Below are 22,655 nucleotides of genomic sequence, written 5' to 3' on the forward strand. Positions count from 1 at the left end.
AACACAAATATTATGCATTCCAATAAAAATATTTCTACTTTAAGTTTCTTTAACACACTAATTAGCATTTTCCTTTAAATCAAGGTTGAGACAAACTTGAAAAATATAATTTCAAGAGTGATAATAATAATAAAAAAAAACCAACAATTTGTTATCTAAATATAATTCCTTGAGTTTGTGAGCCAACTCGCTTGGCTAAAAACTTGAACTTCAGTAGCCCCTAAAACTCAATATAACTTGAATCAATTTGATGTAAAATAAATGAAAGTCCAATAATATCATTAGACTATAAAACTTCACACTTGGAAATTACAATCATCTCATTCACTACTTTCCTACTTCCCCTTCATAAACATGAGGGAACAGCTAATTAGCAAGAACAAGAAGTTTCCTACACCTCCGCAGAAAAAAATAATCTGTTACAAAATTTTGCATTTGAAGCTCTCCAGTAGGTCACACTCATAGCCTGTATACAGGTTCAATTCCAAGGAGATGAAAGCACTGCCTCATCACAGTCACTGTTGCTTCACATAGCAAGAGTCTACTAGTCTCCTCAGGCGACCCCACAACCTGCCATGCCACAGGTAAAACTAGTTGAATTGCATGGCTTCAATTTAACATTATTCAATCCAAAGGTAAAACCACAATGGTCACCAGGATTCTATTGTGTATGACACCCCCAACAGGAAGTAATATTTGAGAAAGTTAAGGCGACGAGAGAAATTTCAGCTGATAACCCACCATCAGGTATTTCACAAAATTATAATCAAAACTATATGTAGTGACATATCATTAACATCTTTCGCGGTAACTCCAACAGTTATGCTACTTGGCAGTTTTATGCATACCACTACAACAAAACAGGAATAGGAAGTGCATAGAAAATAGAATAAAGTTATGACTTTAGAAGTATACCTGGCAATTAGTATAAAATTTTTTTGTAAAGATTTCTGTCAAATTATAGAGGTATTCACACAGCACATTGGGCAACAAATTAGTTAAGGACTCCTCAAAAACCTGAAAAAATAAAACAACACAGCCAAAATATCTTCGTAAGTATCTTCTGCTTTATAAAACAATATACAGAAATGTCAGATAGCATTAGCCACAATATCCAAAGTCTTTTATTTAAAGAAATCGGAGTTCCAGTAACAAAATTCAAAACATTACTAGCATGCAAGGGTCTAAAGCTCAAGAATAACTTGTGCTATTCACGTTTCCTACCTCAGGAAATTGTATCAAATGAAGCCCCAATGCACGTTCATCTTCATGATCCAACACTATATTCCCATTCTGTAACACAAAGTTGTTGAACATGAAATTTGCATTAAGGAATGTGCTCAAGTTGATACTCGATATTTAGTTGACTGACTATATATAAGGCGCACAAGTGATACAAAGTCATGAAAATTATAATAGATGGGAACAGAATTGACTAACGAAAAGTCAACCCTGGCAGAGTGTAAACAAAGACACAACTAGTCAACTATTATTTTTGTCAAATTAAGAACAAGATAGAAAACAATTGAATAGAATATTAGATTATTATGACAATTAAATAAAGTGGTAAATCATCATCCCGGGAAGAAAAATAACTTACTTTCTTTATTTCTTCTATATCTTTACCAGATTTCCTCATAATAGAACAGATCCTAGCATGTGCATACTGCAAATAAACAGCAGTATTCCCCTGTTTCATGACAACTTTGAATCAGTAAGTTTAGATGGGGGCGAAAAAATAGTTTAACAATAGCAAACAGAAGTCTCGACATTTCTTCTTAGCAGTTCCAACACCCATTGTTAATAAGGTGCTAACAGTTATAGTTGTAGTTAAAAAAGGCTCCTATTTCTTAAGGTGAAGGATACACTCTAGACGGAGATGTGCAACTGATAACCACTGAAGAAAACATCCAAGGATGTGACTTCTACATATTAACGGACAGTTATCAATGTACCCAATATTTTATTTTTATCAAAATTATAACAGTGCTATTTACCATACATCCATGGTTACCAACCACACATTAATCTCAAAGTTACCCTATACTTCATCTGATTTACGAGGGAAATAAAAGTGGCACAGCAGCCATAAATAATTGTCAATAATCTACAAACTTCTTTACTGAACAACACTAGCATACACTGAATGCACCTTATCATTAAGCATCTGATCAAAGCTGAATGTGTAATTTGTTAATCTGTTGATCCTCAAGTCAGCATACCTGCAAACACATTAAAGACACTAACATAAGGGGCTGAAAGCCTACAACTCCCTTTGTATTCCCATTACAAGCAAAAGTAAACTGCAAGTGAAAGATTTGTCATGTCAAAGAAAAGCGATATGTAGAATACTAAGTTAACTAAAAACGAACCTCATAGCTGTCAAACAAAAATATAACGCCTGGACTAGAATTTAGCTGGAAAATTCACAGAATCACAAAGGTAAAAACCAAATAAATTCGTATATTTAGTTCTGATTTATTTGATTTTTAACACTTACCACATACAATAAAAAAAACATTGTGAAAATTAGTATGCATTAACAGGATTCAGAGATTAGTTCAGAATTTAAAGCACCCTACATACAATACAACAGCTTAAAGAAATCCGTCAACGGGAAATTGTTAGCTGATACATCTCTCTACAAACAAAAACAAGATAATACAACTACAATGAAACAAGCAACGACAATGCAGGGGAGAAAGGATCTAGTTAAAGGAGCTTACTTAACAGCCCCGTAACCAACTGCTTCTGCTGTTTTTTCAATCTCTTCCTCAGACCAATCTTTAACAGCATCTAAAAGTACATAGGATTTCAAAGATTAATCATCAGAGTGTCTAGAATCTCAAAAAATGAGATTAGAAAGGACACACACTCATACAATTTAGTCAAGCAGAAACTTCATTTCATTCATGTTTGCATGCAGACAAGAAATAAGTAAAAATTGCACTAGGTGACTCGGCAACTAGCACTTTACCACGCTCGAGGAGGGAAGCTTTACAGCGCCTTTTGGCTTCATCAAGCAACTCAACCAATCTAACAGTTTCACTGCTGCGTGTCCGAAATCGTTTTCCATCTTCCCCAAGAACAAGACCAAAACCAACATGAGTACATTTGGGGAACTCATTTTCATCATTTGGCAGCCATCCTGCACGCCTAAAGGCCTGAAAGAAAAATTGAAGGGAGTGTCTGACATTTTTTATCTCATCAGAATAATGCAAAGTAGCATCAGAAATGTCATGGTCCATGAGCTTTCTCTTTTAGAAAATTGAAAAAATAATAGCAACTTAACAACAAACAAATTGAAATATGCCATTGGAATAATGCAGAGTACCACCAGGAATATGTCATGGTTCATGACTTTTCTCTTTTAGAATATTGGAGAAAAAAATGAAATGAACAACAAAAGTATTAGGACAAAATAATTAGCCAAGGATGCTATATCCTATCAACAAAACAAAGACATGTCAATAACCAAGGGCAACTCACTACTGAAAAAAGCAAGTAGAAAGAGCTCTGGTTACAAGAAAAAAAATGTGGTAGCCAAGAGAAACCATAAAAACCAAGAACTGAGATATACCTTAAAAACCATATCAAAGTGTTGCCACTGCCCAACATCTGTAACGTATATATTCCACTCAACGTTTTCCACATTTAGACGATACCTACATGATTCAAGTAACTCAGATAATCATTACAGTTTGTTTTCTGCAGTCAATGTATTTCCAGTTCCATATTCATATTATCTGCAGATGATATATACACAATGTTTACATGAAAGGCAGAGTATACAGAGATTCAAAAGATACATAAATTTGACATATGCGTATTTGGAACAGATTAATAATGTGGATCAAACATTGTCTAATATGTAAAATATGCAGAAGCTATTGAATGATGTAGATCGGTTTTGATTAAACAAGGAAGCAACTTTGATCACTCAAGTGATCCAGCAACTTTAACAGTACGTGTGTGTTCATTAAATAATAGAAAGTTTAAACTAACCAAAGTGCTGCTAGATCAGTTGATGAATAGTTGAAGCCACCATCTCTTTTCACAGCAATAATTGGTATATTTGCACCCTCAACAAATATCACACGAGCACCATCATCTTCTTCAATCAGTCCTAATTTATCCAATCTCTCCAAAGTTGGAGGGATTAAATCATTATAGTAGCTCTCTCCCTGTAACCAAAATATACTATCATTCAGTGCTCAGTAAAATGACACAATTATTGAATTAAGTAAAAACATATAATTACTACAACAAAAATCTATTTATTCAATCTACACTAATTTATTGTTACACTATATGCACATTATCACATAATCAGCTCAAAAACAATGTTTTTTAAGCTTCAATGTTGATAATTTTGGCTGCAAATGTCAATGCCTGTAGATGAAGTGTTTCCTACAAAATTCTCATTTCAATCTTAGTTGACAATATAATTGGATCAGAAAATCTAAGTTATCGAGCAGCTTCTCATAGAGAAAAAATTATTCAGTTTTCTTAGGCTAGTTTGAGTACAGACACAACTTAATAGAAACTAGAAAGAATATGGGAGATCTGGTCAAAAGACAGAAATTTAATCCAAAACATTCTAACCATGAATAGAGTTGGTAGTCCTGTATTGTTCATATGACACAATAAAATAATGAAATAAAAAATTAAAAAAGCTTAGAATATCCCCCCTGGAAGGTACAAAGCAATAAATACAGTTGAACTCAGTCAGTAAAAAAAGGAAACTAGAAGCCTTACCCTTGCTTCCAATAGAACTCCAAGACGTTGATAGACCTTTTCAAATTCAGCCTTACTAATATCACAAATTTGCTGCCATGCATTGTGATACTTCTCTTCTCCACTCTGAAGACAAAATCAATACATATATCAAATTTAAAACCAAGTTTGTTAAGATATTACAAACAAAGGAGGAAAAAAGGAAAGCTCTCAATATAATTTACCTGGAGCTGGACCACTGACTGTTGTGCCCTCAGCTTAAATTCTGGATCATTATCAAACCTCACTTTGGAGGCCTTATAGAATGCCTAAAAATGCACCATATCACAAGAATTTCAGAATCACTAATGATAATTTACTTATCCAGTGAAACAAAAAGCTTCATAATAGAAATATATTTGACAAAAACAATAACTTAAAAACTAAGTGACAATTAACAAGAATATTGTCCCTCAAGACCTATAAACATTTTCATTTCAAGGTTGATGGTTCATCAGTTATAAGAATTGACAAAGAACAACATTAAATAATAAAATATAACCTAAACAATTATTTCTGACTTCACTCCTTTGCTAATTAGCTTCTTTCTACTTTTAATTAAAAGAAAAGTGACTGGCTATAGAGGTATAAAACTGATTTCAATCAGCAGATCCATTATGTCCAAAGTTTATTCACAAACAGAGCATAGAATAACCATTTGAAGCAATACATGCAGATAAAACAAATCACTTATTTTTCAGGCACGGATTACTTTTTCTTTCACGCTGTTGCATGTGTGAAAATAAAACCTTGTATTTCCTAGTTATGGTAAATGGCTAATTTCTAGATTGTCAAATTGAAATTCACATGGTGACCGCCAGGCTTATTTTTGAACCGTGAATCATAATTCACATCAAATTGCAAGATTCATAGACAGTGAAAAAATACTTCAAAAATATGATAAAGATAATATACAATGTAATAATTTTAAAGTAGAACTGGAAATAGATAAAACAACCTAACCATAAGGCTTATAAAACAAAATTACTAGACATATATGAGTTTGTGAAGCCATTATTATTATTGATGATACGAAATTGCATATGATTCATTCATGTATCTAAAATACAAAACCAGATGATCTTATAATACAAACTGATGGGTAGTTGAATCATATCAAATCGTAGGATTCGAATCATGAATTGTACGATTCTAATAACTATGTTTGGATTGCATAGTTTTTACTTCCAGAACATTTAGAAATTAGAAATTAATTCAACAAATGAACTCAAAAGAATGCCAGATCTTAATAAAGAAATATCAAGAAAACAATGTAGGATTAAACATCTAAACAAAAATACGAATAAGAATAAATGGAAACAGTTTGATTTCATCTATTTTCTCACCTGAAGATCCCCAATAGCTGCTTCAGTAAAATCTTCTGGATTTGGATATGTGTCAAAGAGGTGTGCTATTAGCATCCCAAACTGTAAACAAATGCATGGACTTTGAGCCATATGATACCAATATCAAAATGAGAATTGGTTTATGATTCAAGCAAATATGTCACACAAATAACCCTATAAAAAATCAATGTATATTCCTAATTAAGCAACTAATTGAAATAGTTCAATATCTAAATTACTTTCTTGAGAGAGAGAGAGAAAGAGCAGTGCTTTAGGACACTACTTTCTTAAGGCTACACAAGAAAGCATAGTAGTACAGAACACATCTTAGAAATTGGTTTTAGGGCCCAACTCAACCTTACAAAACCGGCTTATAAGGTGAGGACTGTCCAAGTTTTATAAGCTCTATTTAAGTCATATCTCCAGTCCATGTGGGACTAAACACCACACTTGGGGCTGCAAATAAGGAAGCCCCAAAAGAGGCCACGACTAAGGCAGACTAGGGGCTATTAAGGCATCTTTACAACACTCCCTCTCACACCCAAGGTTAACAGCCAGGAGCATGGCAACTGGAGGAGACCTGACAATGGATCTAGAATCTAGGATAGGCTATGATACAATCTTAGTAACTGGTCTTAGGCCTGACCCAACTTCAAAAAACCAACTTGTAAGGTGAGGACTATCCAAGCTTTATAAGCTCTATTTAAGTCATATCTCTAGTCGATGCGAGACTAAACACCACCCTTCAGGCTGCAATTAAGGCAGTCCCCCAAAAAAGCTGCAACTAAGGTGGCTATCCAACAACACATCATACCTTCATCCAATTAGGAAGGATGTAATATGTGTTCTTGCTCATGAAGACAATTAGAAAGGCAACTTGCATCGGTCATTGTCCCAAACATAATTACTGTCAAGCCTAGTACTGCTAACATACATAATTATGTTAAATTACTGTTGCAAATATGTTACTCAATGCCACAAATTATATGAAGGAGTCTACTTTTGACAGTGTATGTCAAAGATTTAGTCACAAAAGTCACATAAACCATTTAACCTTTGTTTAAACATGCAGGGTTTTCATATTCACTGCACAAATAGCATTACTTTAGAAGATAATAATTATACCTGCGTCCCCCAGTCACCAAGATGATTTCTGCGGATAAGAGTTTCCACACGTGAAAATTCAAACATGCGAGCTAATGTGTCCCCAATAATGGTAGATCTCAGGTGCCCAACATGCATTTCCTTTGCTATGTTAGGTGAGGAAAAATCAACCAGAACTGTCTTCACTCCCAGTTGAGGTGCCCACTTATCAATACCATCAATCAGCAACCTCTCTAACCTCTGCAGAAGGAATTTTTCTGTTAAGTACTAATAGAGAGTGTTGAATAAACTAATAATCCAAAAAAAAATGAGAATCTTATAGCACCCTTCCAATCAATGGACACAATGTTTCAGATACGCCCCCTCCCCCAAACAATGAAAACAGACTTAAACGATATCTACATACCAATTCTAACTTCAGATTAGAAGATAGAAAATGTAATCACCTGTGCTATCCACTTCTTCGACAAGACAATATTCACAAACCCAGGACCAGCTACAGAGCAAGATTCTATCATTTCAGACTGCGGAAGATTGTTACGTATGGCCTACATAAACAAAAAACACGCATATATGATCCATTTCCAACAACAACAAAAAAAAAAAAAATCAAAATCAATAATTAGTAAGGTGAAATGCAAAAATGTCAGACTATACCTGTCCAACTGCCTGGGGACCCTTGAATCCTGTCTGCTTCCCTTTCATCTTCGCAAATAGACCCATTGCATTATTACTGCACCACCATGCGTGAATCTTAACATTGCCAACACAAGAAGCAAAGCAACTAAATTAAAACCCTAAACTAAATTCATTTCGCAACTAACCATTGATAATCCGCAAATTTTACACCAGCTTTGTTGGCAGCGCAAGGATCAATAGAAGGCACAACATCGGGTTCATCAGGCACGGTTGTCCGGAGAGACTCCTCAAACACCTTCGCCAACTGCTTCTTAACACTAGCCGGACAATCTACTTCCTGCATATCATATAATTCCAATTAGAAAAAATCACAACAACAAAAAAAGAAAATCGAAAATTGCAAATTGGAGATGAATGAAGCTGAGTGAACTTACAACATACGCCATGGAAATGGAAATGGATTGTGGTTCTTAAATCGCAAGGTTCGGTGAATCTGTTTGCACAACAAATAAGAATCGAAAGAAACTTAGAGGAAATGAAAAGCGACACAGAGAGAGAAAACGAACCGGAAGCAGAGAAGGGTGAGTGAGGGAGAAGAAATAGAAATGGGAGCGCGATAACGGCAAGTGTGAGGGTTTCTTTGAACTTCCAAAACAGCCTTAACCCTAACGAACACTGTTTTGCCTGTGGTCGTTGACGTGGACCAATATTCAGGCCTACATTGAGAGGGATTTTTTATTTTTTATAACACTCTTCTTTAATTTTTTTCGCAAACATAACACCTATTTTTTTATTACTAGTTGAAAGTGTGTCCCTATCTTTATTTTAAAAAAATTGAAGAAAGAAATTATAGTAATTTTTTTTAGTGAAAGTCACAGGAGTTTTTGAAGGTTTATCTATAATTATTAATAATGAGAATTACTCTATTTTATATTTATATTTTGTTGAACAATTTTATCTTTACATATTTTTTAAATTTTAATTTTTTTCTTCTAATCTATATTTACTTCTCACTACTTTTATATTATTAATTTTTTTATTTTATCATTTTTTTATTAACTGTATTTAACTTTTGTTTTTTTATTATTTAAAAAACTTAGAGAGGAACCAAGTGTCTCTCTTCCCCTAGTAAAGGAAATAAAAATAGTTATATGTATTGAAAGGTAATTTAGGAATAAAAAATATACATAAAAGGATAATTGTCTTTATTAATAATTATATATTAATTAATTAAATATAATTGTTAATAATAAAAATTATTTCATTTGGTGCCCTTATTTCATTAGATAATTTTATCCTTAAATGACTTATTAAATTTCAATTTTTTCTTTTAACCTACATTAACTTCTCAAACTTTTATATTATTAATTTTGTTTATTATTTTTATTTTCTTATTAACTGTATTTAACTTATGTTTTTATTATTATTTAAAAAATTTAGAGAAGAACGGAGTGTCTCTCTTCTCCTAATAAGGGAAATAAAAATAGTTATAAAATTTGAAAGGTAATTTAGAAATAAGAAATTTGTACACCAAAAGCATAATTATCTTTATTAATAGTTATATATTAATTAAAAATTAAAAACTACTATATAATCTTATCTTATCTTATTGTTCTAAAGGTAAGATTTTCATACAATTTTATCAAAAATAAAAAATAAAAAAGCATGTGTTTAATTGAATCAATTATTATTGATGTACATTTATGTTAATAATTTTAAATAAAAAAGTCACTCTTATTTTAATTTGATTAAATGAATTCATTACAAATAAAAAAAATTAAATGAGTTTTTCATGCAAATTTCATTTCAAAATAACAATAAAAAAAAATTAAGTGTAATTCAGTTTGGTTTGATTTAAATTATTCATGGAAGAAGTTCTAATTTAATAATCACCATTGATTTAAGAGACAAAGGAGATTAGCTAGCAAGCATAATTTAACACTGTAAGTTTTAGAAATTTGGAGCTAAAGAATTGCTCCCAGTACATGAAAAACCAAAGCTTGGAGTCTTGCCTTGTAGTGTCCTGGTCATTTTCTTTGCTTCAAACAAAATAATAAAGTAATAGCTCATATAAAATTTTGGAATTATGTAATAGCTCATATAGAATGGTTTGGTTCAATTTTTATATAAAATAAAAAATGATTTCATCACAATGGTGTCGATTGAACTGCTTAAAGAGCAGTTCAGTTTTTTTTTTTTAACTGAACTATAGAATGGTTTGGTTCAATTTTTATATAAAAAATAGACCAGTTTTTATAAAGCCAATTCAGTGCAGTTTAGTATATATCAGTTCAGTTTAGATCAGTTCATTTTGCGTTATTTTTTCCCACCATAGTAACATAGTTATAAAGCATTATGGAAAACTAATGTAGTTCCGTGGAGACTGAAACACTTAATAAACTTGAAAATTGAAAATTCAATTATCGTTGATAACAAAAGCTCGTAGAAACTTGAATGCGAATATGAGTGCACGCACTTCCAAGACCATTCGATATATGTACAACAACACAAGTGCCATGCCACTACCAAATTCCAGAGACAGATCAGATCTATAACAATCAATCACAGAAAGCGCTTCTTCTCCTACTTGCTTCATATTATTGAATTCGAAAACCACGTCTCTTAGCAATTATTAGTATGTACAGATCTCGTCACCGGAAACCACCGCGATCACACGGCGGCGATCTCCGCTGGATCCTCGAAGTTCGGGTCCTTGGCGTCCATAGCACCGTGCTCCATCTCGACGTTCTCGTAGCCGTTGCCGATCCACGTGAACTTCCCGCCGTGGCCTCCCTTCTTCGGCGATCCACTCAGCCCCGTCGCCGATTTCCGATCCTTCCGCGTCTCCGGCGACAGCTTTGCATTCGCCTTGTGGCTCTTTCCGGCGTCCTTCATTATTGTTCTTCTTCTTCTTCGCCGCTCTCACAGTGAGTGAGTAAATGTGTGTGACTTGAAAACCGCGCAGGTGAGGGCTTGTATATAAAGGAGATGAGGGCAATTTGGGAATTTCGTGCAAACAATTTAAAAACACTTTTTTCTGCCTTGTAAATTGTAACGTACGTTGAATCTATGGGTGCGTGTTGGAATGCGATTGGGAAGTTGCGAATCGGATAAGAACGATGGGAGAAACTTCTATGCGGTAAGGTGCATGGAATGGAAAATTATGCCGCACACTGCAAAACCGGACATACAATCGGATATTTAGCCTATTGGGTCGGCCCATGAAAATACTTTTTTTTTTTCAGTTTGACCAAAAGTGTTTCTTATTTATAATCTTTTTTTTTTTTTTGTATGTGTACTCTTGATCTATAACATGAGAAATTGTTTTTGTTCTGAGTTCTCACTCATGTACCACACTGACTCATAAATTGAACTCGTCGAAGTAAGCATTTGAATGAAGGATGATATAAGTTGTTACTTGTTACCACCCAAATTAAGTTTTTAAGTTGTGAAGAATTGTTTGGGTTAATACTAGGCTTTTCGGTAAAAAAAAGTCCGTTCTTACTTAAGAATCATCTTAAAATGATTATATTTTATGTTGGTTCTTAGCTAAAAACTATCTTAGAAAAGTGTCATTTTAAGACGATTCTTAATTAAGAAGGGTGATAGTTAAGAACCATCTTAGAAGGATGACATTTTAATATAGTTTTTAGTTAAGAACTGTCTTAGAATGGTGATTTTTCTAAGACAATTTTAAAAGAACCGTAGTCAAAATTGAAGGTTTTCCACGACGTTGTCTTTAAAGACGATTTCGAACTATCTTTGTGTGTCCTTAAGAATCGTTGTGGAATGATCTTTCTCTAGTGGTGTAAATTTACCGTGAGATGTATCTCATTCTCCATAGGTTTGTACTTGTGTTGAATGTTATTCTTACAGTTGAGTCTCTGAAAGTTTATGATGATGATACTGTATGAGAGACTTAGGTCTTCACTTTATATTATTATTAATTTTAGGGTTATAAATTATTTAAAATAATGTAACATTGGAATACAAGTTTTATTCATTTATCAAAGGATTAAATTAATGAGTAATTTTTCACAACATTTTATTTAATATTATTATATATACTTTCGAGCGCTAAGATTTGCTTAATATGAAATTATGTTTTTTATTGATTTATTTTCTTTAAATTTACAAATATTTAAAATGTAATATTCTTACCCATGAAATAAGTTTTTTTAAATCGATATATTCTTTTAATTAAATTTTGTTGCAAATATATTTAAAAAACATTATAAATATATGTATCTTGGGTAAAACGATGTTCCAAGATTCCCTCGTCCTATTTGATTTTAAAGTCATACGTTAGCTCTTTTAAATGGAATGTATACGGAAGCCATCTAACAAAAAAAAAAAAAAAACTAAGAACAAAATGAAAAAGAAATGAGAAAATGGTGGTACTAATATTTAAACAGTACCATAAAGCACTAAAAGGAGGTCTTCGATTGTAAATTTAAAGATAAGTTTTATATATATATATATATATATATATATATATATATATATATATATATATAAATATGTACCAAATCAAATAATAATATCAAAATTGATTATAAATGAATTGACCATGTCGTAATTTTAAAAATCAAAATAACATTAAAAATTTTAAAAAAAACATATAAAATGATTAAGTTTAAAGAAGCATATAGAAAAAAAAATATGGTAACGCCAAATTAATTGACCGTGCCATAATTTGAAATAATTTGTTTTACCAATAATTAAAGAGAAAAAAAATATGATAGTACCAAATTAATGTGATTACATGGAATAATCGTAATATAATATTTAAAAGTAAATTTCGACAACAATTTACTTAAAATCAGGACATTTAATGTCTCTTATATGTATTTTAAATTTAATTCATTGTTTTAATGTATTAAAGTTCTCCATTATTTCTTATTTTGTATGATAATAATAATATTATACATTTTAAATATATTATTTAAATAATTATAGGCATAACAAATGTGTTATTGTGGAATATTTTGAGTAAATTGATTTACCTATATTAATAATTTGGAGTTACACCATTTAGGGATTAACTAATAAAAGATAATTAAAAATACAATTATTATTATTCTTTTAATTTTATTTTATAATTTTTGTGTGTTTTTAATACGCTTGAAATTACTAAAATATTCTTTATTTTTTTTGGAAAAACTTTGGCTTGTTGTATAAAAAAAACTTCCGGATTCGAACCCATGACCAACAAGTCACCAAGGCACAACTTAACCGCTGCACCAGGGCTCGCTCTCGACTTGTTGTATACTATTTTATATAATAAAGATTATACACACAAAAAATATGTTAGTGTGGAATATTTTGAGTAAATTGAGGTTATCTATATTAGTAATTTGGGGTTAAATTAATTTGGAGTTAATAATGAATGATAATTAAAAGTATATTTATTATTTTAATTTTTAAGTTTTATTAGTTTTTAATACACTTGGAATTACAAAAATATCCCTTATCTTTTTGGGGAAAAAATACCATATATTTTTATTGTTAATGTATAATAATCTTTACTGATTGGCAAATCTACGTGCACAAATATATCATCATGCTCGCATAGCTATTTTTCTTGTTCCAAATTTCTTGATGAGAGAAGTTTAATTTATCCTATCCAACTTGTTCAAATGCACTTCAGTTTTAAATTTTAAAGAGCTTATCAATTTACCTTACTATTAGGCTTAAAAATTGGATAAAAGGTTTAAAAATCAATTTACACAAACATGGAATGGTTTAAAAATCATATCATTTGTTTTTTGAATCTGAGAACCAAAGTACACGTAATTTATGAAAAAGTATAAATGCAAGTAACTGAAAAAGTATACATCTTATAGAAAAGAGAAAACCTAAAATTTGAAATCAAAAAGGGATTTGGTGTCACACGAATTAAGGTAATAACTTGGGGTCATTGAGTCAGAGCAGTAATGACTGTAAGTCTGTAAGAGGCAAGGATCATACCACCATGGAAAACAAACGAATAATGAATCTCAAATATGTAGCTAATTGATCATATGGCTTTGACTCAATAAACTGAAGCTGCAGGACTCAAAATTTTCCGGATTTTGTACATGAAATAAGCAATAACTTTTAACAGTCTGAATTTCAGAAGTTCTTGTGTTGAACTGCAATGGAAGATCTAGACCCTCCTAGGAAACTTCCTCTTTTGCTTAGTACAGATGCAAAAGACACTCTTGAAGTTTTCTTTGATATTGTAGCCTTTGGACAGCACAATATTCTCTGACTATCCAAGCCTCCCCCAAAACTCTTGCATGATTTCGTTCTCTTTCTATAAGGTATGCCTTTCTTGGGAAGATCTTCTATGCTCTCCACCCTTGCTAAAGAAGTGAAAGACTGGGCCTTCCCTTGATAGAACATAGATAACCCTCTCCTGCACAGGTCAAATATAAACTACTTAACACAACAACTCATAAGTATATAACAATTCTGAACATTGATAATAGATGATGGTGAGATGATGTGTGTGTAATTTTTTTTTTTCTATAGAGAAAACAAATATCCTCTTTCATAGAAAATAATCTTGTTCCAACTAAATATTTAACTTATCATACATCCAAAACTGGAATTCAAAATCACTAACTAGACTGAAGCAACCTTGAACCAGTTGATCTACATGTCGATCGATGGTACGTGTGTGTATGTGTTTGGTTAAAGGAAATTGAATAAAATTCAGAATGGCACGAGGGATCGATTAATTGCTTACTTCATAGGGAGGTGGCTCATGAGGTCTGATAATTCAAACAAAGGTCCATTTGAATGTGTTGATGATGTTGAAGATGAAGCGTCCTCGCTCAGCTCTGATGAAGAAGACGAGCACATAGAGTCCATTGAGTTGAGTCCAATGGATGATGAATCATTGCTATCTTCTTCACCATCTTCCTTAATCACCCAATTGGTGTTCCCATCTCTATCACCACCCATGATTCTCTTCACATCCATCCCCAGAAAAAAATTAGGTGCCTTGTGATTCATTGTATGCTAAGAAGAAAATAAGGAAAGGAATGACGCCCAACAATATATGGAGCAGTTATGTTCAACTGATAAAATGTTGGGTCTTAATATATATGTATATGATTTGGATAATATTGACCATTTTTATTGTTTTTCAGTTAGACTTCACTAATTAATTAATTAATGCATAAAAATGGTCACAATCAGATCACGTTATGTATGGTGTGAAATTGATAACTTGTGTATGAGACAGGTAGGATAGAGGATAAGGTCTAAATTTGAAGACATCCATTTCATTCCATGTTGTGATTCACACCGTCTTAACTTGTTTAATAGTATTATTAATTTTTGGAGGGCGAAACTGAGGTAGGTCCACATCTCGCCAACATTGCTTCATAAAGCCACGACAGATAAGTCTATTCCCACCTTATGATCGATGCGTCTCTATCACACCCATATATATCTACACGTTAAAAAGCAAAAGAAATTCAGAACTATAAAATTAAGATTGAGGTTAATCTATTCGTGGTAACAAGTGTTTGTGCGTGTTTGGTTCTAAGTTGAGTAAAATTGATTTCCAAAGAAATTGATTTTAAGATGATTTAGTTTATGTTTTGTTATAAAATTAAGTTAGAAATAAATTTCAAGACAAAATTTTGGATTTAATATAAAAATTATTTAAATTACTTTAATGTTAAATTCTCTAACATAAAATTAAATATATAAAAATATATTTAAAATCAATTTTAGACTCATATATAATTAATTTCTCAAAGTCAAATAAAATACGATCACAAACTCATATTTAATATTTTGTATGATAAATATGTTGGATCTTTTTGTTAATATATATGATGTTTTTTTTTTAATTAATGCAAGATGTCTTTTTTACTTTATAAATACTAATGACAAATACTTTTATGTTAGTAGGCCTAAAATTCTTAGTGTTAGTTAGTTAGTTGGAAGTTAAATTAGTTTAGTTGTTAGTTAGTTAGAAGTTAATTTAGTTGGTTGAAACTATAGTTAATTGAAGGTTAGTTGTTGTATATGTGTATATATAATCATTTGTACAAATCAAGATGTAACTTTGAGAATTAATCTTTCACATAGAACTAGAATTCCATTCATTGCTTTCCTTTTTCTTTCTAAGCTTTTCCTGCAAGTTTACTTGGTTAGCTTCGCATTCAATACTGGCAGACACAAGGTTTATGATGGTATGAGCACTAGTGTTGTGTTGTGCCACTCCCTGATCTTGAACCTGAATCTTTTCTTTTCTTTCGTTTTTTTTTCTTCATTATGACCAACGAGATTTCTCCACAAGACCTATCCCTAAATATCCACTGCCTATACTACCTTCATCCAGGTGAAAATCCTACAAATGCATTGGTTTCTGCAGTTCTTGATCCAACAAACTACAACTCATGGAGTCGTTCGATGCTTACTGCATTAAGTGCGAAAAAAAGATCGAATTCATAGATGGATCAATCCAGAAGTGTGCATCAAATCATCCTCTTCATGCAGCTTGGAGGAGATGCAACAATATGGTGGTTTTCTAGCTTGTCCACTCAGTTTCACCCTCGATAAGACAGAGTATCTTGTGGATGGATAATGCTAGAGACATTTGGAAGGACTTAAAGTCAAGATACTCACAAGAAGATCTACTGAGAATTTCAGAATTGCAGCAAGAAATGGCTTCTATCAAACAAGGTGATCAAAGCATTATCGATTACTTCACAAAATTGAGAATTATTTGGGATGAATTGGAAAGTTACAGGCCTGATCCAACATGTTCATGTGATCCAAAGTGTGTATGTGATGCTCTTACTAGTATGATAGAAAGAAAGCAACAAGATCGTATAATGCAGTTTCTTAGAGGTTTAAATGATCAATTCAATATTGTGAGATCCAATGTATTAATGATGGATCCATTACCAAACATAGCCAAGGTTTTCTCATATGCTATTCAGCAAGAAAGACAAATCAATAGCAATGAATTAACATGAAGCATGAGTCTAATCAATGCAGCAGGCAACAATTCATCGAATTCTAGGCCTTCATGTACCTATTGTGGGAAAGATAATCACACTATTGATAGATGCTATAGGAAGAATGGTCCACCTCAGAATTATCCTTCAAAAGGGGGAAATAGAACTCAAAGAAATTTTGGCAAAGGAAACTTTGGAGCAAAAGGAAACAAGGTCTGCACACACTGTGGTCTTTCTAACCATACTATAGATGACTGCTACAAGAAGCATGGGTACCCACCTAGACATAAATTTTACAAGGTACAAAATCCAAACATGAACAATGTCAATACTATAAGGGAAGAAGGTGATGGTTCACCCTTAGATCGAAATCAAGAGACACAAAATGAAGATGTAAGATTAACTACTCAACACTATAAAGCCTTGATGTCATTGCTGCAACAGCAAGCTCCAGCTCAAAGTAATTCACAAATAAATTAGATTGGTACAGTCACTAACAAAGGTAGTATATTATCTGTTACTTGTAGTGTTAGCAAGACTAGCCAAGATGAGTGAATCCTTGATTCTGGAGCCACAGATCATGTCACAGCCTTCCCATATTTGTTTTCTTTATGCAAGAAAATAAAACCTGTAATGGTTAGGCTTCCTAATGGCCATACAGTTACTGCAACCCTTGCAGGCAGAATCCAGATTACTCAATTTGTATACTTGGAGGAAGTTTTATACATTCCTAGCTTTCAATATAATTTGATTTCAGTATCTAAACCGGTTTCTTCTTTACCCTGCAAACTAACATTTATGAATGATAAATGTTTTATCCAGGATATGAACCAGCAGAAGATTGGTACAGTTGAGATGGTGGAAGGACTCTACAAACTTGAGATGATTCTTATCAAGTCTAAGTATAAGTCTGATTTTGCTGGTTCTAGCATTTCCAATTTTTATGCCTTTTCATGTAATAGAATACCTATAGATCTATGGCACTATAGACTTGGTCATCCATCTTTAGAAAGATTTTTGTTATTAAAACTATTTTATCCTATTCTTAAATCAGATAAGCAATTTGTGTGTGAAACCTGTCATCATTCAAAGCAGAAAAGATGATCATTTCCTAGTAGTGAATCACATTCTTCTTGTGCTTTTGCTCTTATACATGTTGATATCTAGGGTCCTTGCAATGTAACTTCATTAAATGGTTACAAGTATTTCCTTACTATAATAGATGATTACTCAAGGTTTGTTTGGGTTTTTCTCATGCAGTCAAAAGCTGAGACACAATCTCATCTAAAGAATTTTGTTGCTAATGTTGAAAGGCAGTTTGAGACAAAAGTAAAAGTGATTAGGTCAGATAATGGGGCAGAGTTTATCATGAGACAATTTTTTGATGATACTGGTATTGTGCATCAAACTAATTGTGTTGAAGCACCCTAACAAAACGACATTATTGAAAGAAAACATCAACATTTTCTCAATGTGACTCGATCTTTGTTATTTCAATCAAATCTCCCAACTATATTCTGGTCATATGCATTGATTCACTCTATTGTTCTTATCAATTGCATGCCCTCTCCCTTTCTTAATAATCATACTCCCTATGAAAAATTACATGGAAAAATCTATGATATTGAGTCTTTAAGAGTATTTGGGTGTTTATGTTTTTCTAGTACTCTAACAGCTAATAGAAAGAAACTAGATCCTAAGGCTGCCACTTCTGTATTTTTGAGTTTTAAACTAAACACCAAAGGATTCATTATGTTTGATCTTAAAACCAAGGCCATATCTGCCTTTAGGAATGTGATCTTCTATAAGGATTTTTTTCCTTTCATTGGTCAAGATAAACCTGATGTTGTTATTGTCCTTCCTATTCCTTCTTCTCATGCCATTGATCAACCTGATGGTGTCTCATCAAAATTACCAGTTGATCATATCATGCCTGTACCAAATAATGTTGATTCCGATCCCTTAACTTTAGAGCAGTCCTCTAATACAACCAGAAGATCTCTAAGACAGACACATAGACCAAGTAAGTATAAGGACTTCCATGTTTCATACCTATCTTCAACTGTAGCTAGTTATTCTACAGGTACTTGTCTCTATCCTCTTAATTTTGTTCTTTCATATAGAAAATTGTCTCCTTCTTATCACAATATTGTTTTATCCATTACACAAAGTCTTGAACCTCGGTCATATAATGAAGCTTCTAAGGATGTATGGGTAGAGGCAATGAATGCAGAGATTAAGGCTTTAGAACTTAATGATACTTGGATTTCAACTGATATGCCTCAACATAAGAATGTTATTGGTTATAAGTGGGTGTATAAGATCAAGCACAGATCAGATGGGTCAGTGGAGAGACATAAGGCCAGGTTAGTGGCCAAGGGCTACACTCAAGTGGAAGGGCAAGATTACCTAGACACCTTTTCTCCAATTGCCAAGCTAACCACAGTGAGACTTCTATTGGCCTTAGCTACAATCAATAAATGGTATCTCAAGCAATTAGATGTGAATAATGCTTTCTTGCATGGTGATTTAAATGAAGAGGTGTACATGATGCTTCCTCAAGGTATGCAAGTAGCCAAGTCTGGACAAGTTTGTAAGTTGCAAAGGTCCCTATATGGACTGAAACAAGCCAGTAGACAATGGTATGTCGAGCTCTCTTCCTTTTTGATCTCTCATGGGTACAAGTAATGTGATTCAAATCATTCTTTGTTTCTCAAGCATGGATTCAATACTGTCATTGCTCTGTTAGTTTATTTGGATGATATTGTTTTGTCAAGAAATTATTTGATTGAAATACAAGTTATTACACAGTTGCTGGACAATGCTTTTAAGATAAAAGATTTAGGTGACTTGAGATACTTCTTAGGTTTTGAAGTAGCCAGAAAACCTACTGTTATCAATCTTTGTCAGAGGAAATATGTCTTAGACATTCTCAGTGATGCTGGTATGCTTGGATGTAAACCAGTATCTACTCCATTAGATTATGCTACTAAGCTGCATCAACAATCAAGGACTCCTCTTTCATTGGAAAATGCTTCCTCTTTTAGAAGGTTAATTGGAAGGTTGATCTACTTGACCAATACAAGGCCAGATATCACTTATGTTATGCAACATCTGAGCCAATTTGTTGTTGCTCCTACCTTATCTCATCAACAAGTTGTTGTTCAAATTCTTAGGTATATCAAGGGATTCCTAGGAGCAAGGATTTTCCTTTCTGCTGCAAGTAAAATACATTTAAAGGGGTTTAGTGATTAAGGTCTATAATTGGTTATGCTATGTACATTGGTGACTCATGGTTTCATGGAAATCCAAGAAACAAGCCATTGTATCTAGAAGCTCATCAGAAGCCGAATACAAGGCACTCCAGTGCCATTTGTGAAATACAATGGCTTACCTATTTGTTGGAAGAATTCAAAACAGACTTTCAGAAACCTACCACTTTGTATTGTGACAACAAATGTGCTCTTCACATAGTTTCAAATCCAGTATTTCATGAAAGAACAAAGTATATTGAGATTGACTGTCACATAGTTCGAGAGAAGGTGTTAAGGGGTCGTGTGAAGTTGCTTCTCATTCCTTCTCATTCCTTCTACAAATCAATTAGCTGATGTTTACACTAAAGCTCTAATGTCTGGTGCTTTTAAATTTCTGCATTCCAAACTAGGAATGTCTAATATCCACTCTTAGTTTGGGGGCTCTTAGTGTTAGTTAGTTAGTTGGAAGTTAAGTTAGTTTAGTTGTTAGTTAGTTAGAAGTTAGTTTAGTTGATTAAACTAATAGTTAGTTGGAGGTTAGTTGTTGTATATGTGTATATATAAAACTTCATTTATTGCTTTCCTTTTTCTTTCTAAATTTTCCCTGCAAGTTTACTTGGTTAGCTCTGCATTCAACAATGACAGACACAAAATTTACGAAAAATATAAGTTTTAGTTACTTTATCCTGGTTTATTGGACATATTTATTTATATTTTTATTTGGTATGAGATTTTGATAGGCTATATACCTGATTTAATTTTTTAAACTCAAGTTCATAAAAAAATCTTTCGAACTTGGTCGATTAGTGGGACGGGACTTTCATGAAAACCCCTAATAAAAAGTAGCCCCAAGGGAAGTTGAACTTTTGTTTGATTTTTACATTGTTAATTAGTATAAATTGATAGAGAATTATGCTGGTATTTAAAAAAAAAAACAGATTAATTTTAAAAATAATTGTTTCATAATATATATATATATATACCAAAATTGTTTATAATTATATTTACCGCAATCTTTCTTCTGCATAAGACTCCTCCTGTCTCCTGTATTTTATAAACCAAACTTGTGAATGAAACTGCTTGGACCTTAGTGCAAACTATACACGATAAACACTACTTTTATTTATGTCCTTAAAATGTATATTGAACATGACGAGCTCTTTAAAAGTGTTATTTCTTTTTCAAAACTTGTTGTCGTATGTTGCTTGCTAAGATATTCCACCCACGTGGACAACCCTTATAGATGGATTGGAATGCGTTATGCGTCGGTGTTTTGCAATTGGTTTGAAGGTGTTGCCACCATCATCATGCATTCATGCATGTTTCTCTATCAAATCATGTCGTCACCGGTATTGGTCATATAATGATTTGCTTTTTCTTCATCTCTAATGATTTGCTTGGTAAAGGGAGATAAATAATATTGTTAAAAAAATTATATTTTTTATATTCTATTTTAATTTTATTTATTTTTATTTTTATTGATTTTCTTTGTTTCTATCCTCTAAATCAAACCCACCCAAATCAAAGATGAAGAAAACGGGAGGGAGGGGTGTTTTACAATGTTTTCAAAAAATAAAAAGATTTTAAAAATTGTTAGCATTATTTGTTATATATTTTTTATGAAGTAAATTTATAGGAGTCTTATTCTCTTTTTAGAGTATGCTTGAGACAACTTGTAATTCTCTATTTGAGTTGTTTTTATAAGGGAAAAATGAAAAAAAATTAATTATATATTGATAATGTAAAAAGTTTTATATTCTCATTCAATCATAATTTATTATATATAATAAATTTATTAACTTTTATGATAATTATTTTAAAAGTTAAATTAATGGTAATTTTAATTGGATGATAGTATAAGAGTCTTTTATATTATTAATACATGATGATTGAACTAAAAAAATATATTTGAAAATAAATTAATGTATTTGAGATATCAATTGAAATTTGTTAAAAAAAACATTTTTTTATTGAAAAATAAGCTATGTTCATACTTTTTGAAAATTCGAAACTTAAAATCATTTCTCATTTCTTTTTCCATTACATCATTTCTCATTTCTTCTTAAAATACGTTATTTCCATATTGTCTCCAATTTTTCTAATACTAACTTTTTTCCATTCCCATAATTTACTGTGAAAATCTGTTTTTTTCATTCAAACAAGATTAATTATCTTTAAATTACTTTTCAATGAATCTAAACAAAAAATAATTTTAATTATAATAGATAATAATAATAATAATCAATTATTTAAAAATGTTTTCACAGTTATTCTAAATACATTCTTAGTAAAGAGACCTACATGAATTATTATTTTCATGAAGAGATACATGGAGTTTTAGCCAATAAATAAATGTCGGAATCCTTTTGTTAATGACAAGACAAGATCTATTGTTATATTAGAATGAGCTGTATTCGTAAGTACGAGAACGATATAACATGTGAGAGGATATGAAGATAAGGGGATTGACTTGGTCACAACTCACGAGTCATGATGGTGTGGTGTTTGGATATGGGCAACTAGATTGCCACCACATGCTTATATATCGTATGGTTTTTTATTGCCACCAC

General features: G+C 32.1%; 3 protein-coding genes across 3 annotated transcripts; all 3 read right to left on the reverse strand.

Moving 5' to 3' along the window:
• Positions 1-221: 221 nt before the first annotated feature.
• On the reverse strand, positions 222-8,588 carry LOC114418871 (arginine--tRNA ligase, cytoplasmic-like). The gene is made up of 18 exons (XM_028384412.1): positions 8,432-8,588; positions 8,300-8,358; positions 8,051-8,202; positions 7,884-7,959; positions 7,673-7,774; positions 7,248-7,466; positions 6,123-6,203; positions 4,962-5,045; positions 4,759-4,863; positions 4,006-4,184; positions 3,581-3,665; positions 2,978-3,164; positions 2,727-2,796; positions 2,153-2,222; positions 1,601-1,690; positions 1,225-1,293; positions 916-1,017; positions 222-570 (listed from the first exon to the last, which is right to left on the reverse strand). Exons 2-18 carry the CDS (start codon positions 8,309-8,311, stop codon positions 460-462), a joined length of 1,794 nt encoding a protein of 597 aa, XP_028240213.1. The 5' UTR covers positions 8,312-8,358; positions 8,432-8,588; the 3' UTR covers positions 222-459.
• A 1,666-nt stretch (positions 8,589-10,254) lies between these two features.
• On the reverse strand, positions 10,255-11,024 carry LOC114418872. The gene has a single exon (XM_028384413.1). The coding sequence runs from the start codon at positions 10,758-10,760 to the stop codon at positions 10,536-10,538; it is 225 nt and encodes a 74-aa protein (XP_028240214.1). The 5' UTR covers positions 10,761-11,024; the 3' UTR covers positions 10,255-10,535.
• A 2,660-nt stretch (positions 11,025-13,684) lies between these two features.
• Positions 13,685-14,940, reverse strand: LOC114418873. The gene is made up of 2 exons (XM_028384414.1): positions 14,599-14,940; positions 13,685-14,265 (listed from the first exon to the last, which is right to left on the reverse strand). The coding sequence occupies exons 1-2, from the start codon at positions 14,865-14,867 to the stop codon at positions 13,980-13,982; spliced, it is 555 nt and encodes a 184-aa protein (XP_028240215.1). The 5' UTR covers positions 14,868-14,940; the 3' UTR covers positions 13,685-13,979.
• Positions 14,941-22,655: the final 7,715 nt, after the last annotated feature.

This window comes from Glycine soja, chromosome 7, assembly GCF_004193775.1.
Source record: "Glycine soja cultivar W05 chromosome 7, ASM419377v2, whole genome shotgun sequence".
Lineage (NCBI taxonomy): Eukaryota > Viridiplantae > Streptophyta > Magnoliopsida > Fabales > Fabaceae > Glycine > Glycine soja.